This window comes from Mus caroli, chromosome 13, assembly GCF_900094665.2.
Source record: "Mus caroli chromosome 13, CAROLI_EIJ_v1.1, whole genome shotgun sequence".
In the NCBI taxonomy this organism is placed as follows: domain Eukaryota; kingdom Metazoa; phylum Chordata; class Mammalia; order Rodentia; family Muridae; genus Mus; species Mus caroli.
The window spans coordinates 6,168,570-6,173,582 of NC_034582.1; the positions used below are offsets into that span (position 1 = coordinate 6,168,570).

General features: G+C 39.2%; 1 protein-coding gene across 6 annotated transcripts in view; it reads left to right on the plus strand.

The window, feature by feature from the left end:
- Dip2c (disco interacting protein 2 homolog C) overlaps window positions 1-5,013 on the plus strand; it is a 385,770-nt gene that overhangs the window by 322,749 nt on the left and 58,008 nt on the right. For all 6 annotated transcript variants that reach the window (XM_029468568.1, XM_029468563.1, XM_029468565.1 and 3 more), the window contains 2 exons: window positions 1,481-1,595; window positions 3,233-3,434. In XM_029468568.1, the coding sequence (XP_029324428.1) occupies window positions 1,481-1,595; window positions 3,233-3,434 (317 nt within the window). The remainder of the gene's footprint in view (window positions 1-1,480; window positions 1,596-3,232; window positions 3,435-5,013) is intronic.

Sequence of the window (5,013 nt, forward strand, 5' to 3'; positions counted from 1 at the left end):
TCTCTCTCTCTCTCTCTCTCTCTCTCTCTCTCTCTCTCTCTCTCTCTTTCTTTCTCCTTCCTTCCTTCCTTCCTTCCTCCATCCTACCTTCCTACCTACCTACCTACCTTGCCTGAACCTAGCAAACACTCACAAATGTTAGTTACAATTGGATCTTTTCCTGTAGCTCTTGAGCTTCCTGGTGCTGTAGAAGAAATCAGAAACTCCTCTAGATGCAGTTTCATCTACAAGAACCAATAGTTCATAGGCACATGGCTGTACCATTGCCAGCTTTAAATTATCTTTAAAACTATAGCCTAGACTCATGGTAGCTGTATTACCTATGTAAGACCTATACAAGATGAAGCTAGTTTACAATTCCAGCATGGACTGGAAAGGGCTCCTGAGGCTCCAGGCCAGTGTTTCTTAACCTGTGGGTCAAATAACCCTTTCACAGGTATCACCTAAGGCCATTGAAAAACATAGATATTTACATTGCAATTCATAACAATAGCAAAATTATGGAGTAGTAACAAAATAATTTCATAGTTGGATGTCACCACAACGTGAGGAATTATATTAAATGGTTGCAGTATTGGGAATGTTGAGAACTACTGGTCTAGGCCTAATTGATAGTTGATGGCTAGCTGCTGAGAGATGGAAGGTCAGTTTTCTTTTGGAAGAGGATAACTATTGGCAGGTTGCCCATGCCTCAATGATGTATGTGCATATGGGAAGCACTAATTGAGGGTGTGTGTTTTAAAACAACAATGAAAAAAGTCATGAAGTTGGGAAAGAGATGTGTGTAGGGAAGGCAGGTGGATAGAGAGTAGAATGGTGGATATGACCAATGTACTTCATATACATGCATGAAACTTTCAAAAAATTAAAAAATAATAACTTTGAGGGGGAAAAGAAACTGGAAAGTGGGAACCTATTTGTAAAAACAGGGGTGTATCATAGAACTTTTCAGTGGCTGCATTAGTGTGGTAACCATACAAAGCAGGCACATTTGAGCAAAGAACCATTAGTGGCAAGGAAGCTTTCTGTTGCTGTGAAATGGACTACTTTACATTTGCAAACTCAAGAAAGATTGTTACCGTCTCCGAATACTAGTTAGCCCTTGCACTGGTCAACGTAAACTCGTCCTTCAGTCAGCCAACCTTTGGGCAGCTGCAGTCAAGTTATCCCCTGTCCCCAAAAATGGTACACAAGTATCATAAGATTGTAAGTAAGTTTACTATTTTCTATGGGGCTGCATTTATAGCTTGTTTTGACTGTATATTTGGTACACCTGTAACCAAACCCCCAAACCTAAGAGATGACAAAGAGCCTTCAAGTGTTAGGTGTGTATTGTTTCTTTTCTCCCTCAGCGTTAGTCTACGAGTAGTGTGAAGTCATATGAGATTTGAGTAATTAACCTTAATTATGAGAGTCCACAAGAGTCCATGGAAGCAGGTCTCTGTCCTCTGCTCACCACAAGTTCCATCTGTTCTTGCAGGATAGCTGTGTTCTCAGTGACTGTCCTTCATGATGAAAGGATAGTGATTGTGGCTGAGCAGAGGCCGGACTCCACAGAGGAAGACAGTTTCCAGTGGATGAGCAGAGTACTCCAGGTAGCATGTCTAAAGCATTTATGTACTTCTGGCTTTTCTCATTCACTAGAGGATTGTGGCCCAGCCGTTTCCAACCATTCCTTTGCACATATGCCCATATTCTGTTTTCTGATTGGAAATTCTATAGTGTCCAGAAACAAGCTGAACAGATGAAGTATAGAAGTCAGGAACTGTAAAACTACTTAGCAGTTTTATCGGAGGACAACAAGCATGTGTTATGACAATTGTGAGGATGTATACTCTTTTCTACACCCTTCTCCCCCTTTTTAATTATTTATGGTTTTCCAATAGTTTTATGTGAAATCATGCAGCCTTTTTAATGTAGTGAGAAAATCATCTCTTAATTTAGCCTTCATGCAGAGCACTGTACATACATGAATACATTGTATATTATAGACAGTAGATAGTTTTATAATTTTTATTTTTATTTAAAATTGAGATTTTTTTCATTCAATATATTCTGATCACAGTTTCACTGCCAACAACTCTTCCCAGGTCCTTTCTATCTCCCCACCCTTCCAAATCTACATCCTTTTCTTTTTCTCATTAGAAAGGAGGCAACTACACACACACACACACACACACACACACACACACACACATACACAGAGAGAGAGAGAGAGAGAGAGAGAGAAGGAGAGAGAGAAAGAGAGAGAAAGAGAGACAGATTGAGACAAAAAAAAGAATCAGAGAATAAGCACAAGAGATATAAACACAAATACACACACCCGCACACACACAAAATTGGAAAACATAAAACATTCACAGAAGACCTTTATGGTAAAAAACAAAAATTTCCCAGGCAAAGCTTTGTGAGAAAAAAAACCTTTAAAAATACTATTGAGTTCATAATGTGTGGACCATCTACTGCTGGGTGTGGGGCTTGTCCTTAAGCATGGCTTGTGTACCTAGTAAGACTCCATTGGAGAAAATCAATTTTTTTCTTGTGATAAATTTTTCTTTTGTGAGTGTTTGTGCACACAAAGTTTTTGTGCATGCAGTTATTTACAAATGCTAGATATAGTGGCTCATTCCTGTAATCCCAGCAAAACTCTGTAATCTCTGTAATTTCAGAGGCTGAGGTGAGAGAAGGGCCATTGGTTAAAGATCAGCCTGGGCTAAAGTGTAAACCTGTGTCTCAAAACAAAACAAAACAAAACAAAACAAAACAAAACAAAACAAAACAAAAACCAGGAAAACAAAAAGGGGGAGGATGGGAGAGAAAGCTCGGTGAGTCAAGTACTTTCTTCATAAGCATAAGTCCTGAAGTTCAGTCCTCAGAAGCCATGCAAAAAGAGCCAGGCACAGAGATTCTGTGGCCGAAAAGCAGAGACAGGCAGGTCCTTGGGGCTTTCTGTCCAGCCAGCCTAACCTAATTGAAAATTCTGAGCCAATAAAAGGACCCTTTCTTCAAAAGAGATAAAAAACAAAAACAAATAAACTAAATACAAATGGACAGCACTTAAAATCCACCACCAGAGGTTATCCTCTGTACAGTAATCACATGCATTCATGCACATATGCGCACACACACACTTTTATACCCCATCACACAAAAGACCTAGACAAATACATTATGTACTGTTTCTATTTTTATTTTCTATTTTAAAATAACTGCCCCTTTCTTCTTTTTTCAGGCAATTGACAGTATACATCAAGTTGGAGTTTATTGCCTGGCCTTGGTACCAGCAAATACCCTTCCCAAAACCCCACTTGGTGGCATCCATTTGTCAGAAACAAAACAGCTTTTCCTGGAGGGCTCCCTTCACCCCTGCAATGTCCTGATGTGCCCACACACCTGTGTCACAAATTTACCGAAACCTCGGCAAAAGCAGCCAGGTATGCCATGGATCCCTGAATAGTCTGTCATAGCCTTGTATGAGTTTTATACGCTATCTTCTATCAGTTGCAGGCTGAGGAGGGGCTACATCTGAGAGTACTGGTAATCCATGTTCTCATGTTCTCCACACAGTGTACACTACAGATAGAACATTCTCCTCACAAGGTGTGTTTGCATCTTGATGGCTAGGATGTAGCTGGTCTGTTGGGACAGCGAGTACTCAGGTAGTCTATACAGAGCATGTGGGTAGAAGTGGTCTGTAGCCTTCTTGTTGTGTAGTACTTCCACTGGAATTGGTTGTACACAGTCACCTATTGGTGGCCCAAGACAAATCCCTTAAGAATCAAAGTAATATACCCTTACAGGTTTTATGTGGTTAATTTAGGAGTAAAAGCAGTAGGCTATGGGATAACACTTTGAAATATCAGGAATTCTATTTATTGCTGACTGAGACTATTATCTCAGTGCCTGACAGATTGGGAACACATTCCTCTTTATCTGGCATGATTCTCAGTTTCTAAATCAGTCACATACTACTAGATCACACACACTTGTCAGTGAATTTGTCAGAATGTAGTAAATTAGGAAATAGGAACTCTCCTGCTAACATGATAGCATGGTGGCTGGTATGTACAGACTAAACCAAAGTTAGACAAATATGATATGCCATGTAGCATCATGATCTCTGTTTTGTGTGGAAGGTGTAATGTAATATAAAGTGTCTTCAAAAGACATTCTTCTTCTTCTTCTTCTTCTTCTTCTTCTTCTTCTTCTTCTTCTTCTTCTTCTTCTTCTTCTTCTTCTTTCATTCTGCAAACTGAACTAAGGGCTTTACAAGTGCTAAGCAGTATCTTGTCTTTTTTCCTTTTTTTTTTTTTTTTCTATTTTACCCTCCTTCTATTCTATCTTACTCTCTACCCCTTCACGTACTGTATAGCAGCCAAGCTGAGCATTATGACCTGTGTGTATAAGTATCTCTAGATTTGCTGATGACCTGTAATATCCCAGAGGCTATTGTTCTGGCACTTCATTTTCTATATATATAGTGAGGGAATTAAGCCAGATGATTTCAGAATTCCCTTTTGAAGAAATATTTAAAATCATTGTGAGAAAGTATTACTGGCAACTAGAGCAAACATTGACTATAGGTACATATGTGTAAAGGTTTTGCAATGAGCTGCAAATAGTCCTTAAAATACAGGTTCATAGATAAAAAAAGTTGGTTTTTTTCTTATGGGCAAGCTATTTATTCAGTTAATTGTAGTGTATAGTTTGATTAAAAACCTGAGCACAGAAGTGTTGGATGACATTTAAGCCATTGGAAGAACTAGCAACAGTTCTACACCAGTTACCAGAACAGACACGATCTACAGCTACAACTTCCCTCATGACATTCTATCAGAGTAGCTCAAGAATACTGAGGAGTCTCAAGTAAAGTGTCCAGCAAAAGGGGAAGAAACTTAATTCTTCTGCCAAACTTAATTCAGCATGGGCTACTGAATGTCTATAGAGGATGCATGACTCTCAGCATGGGCTACTGAATGTCTATAGAGGATGCATGACTCTCAGTATGGGCTA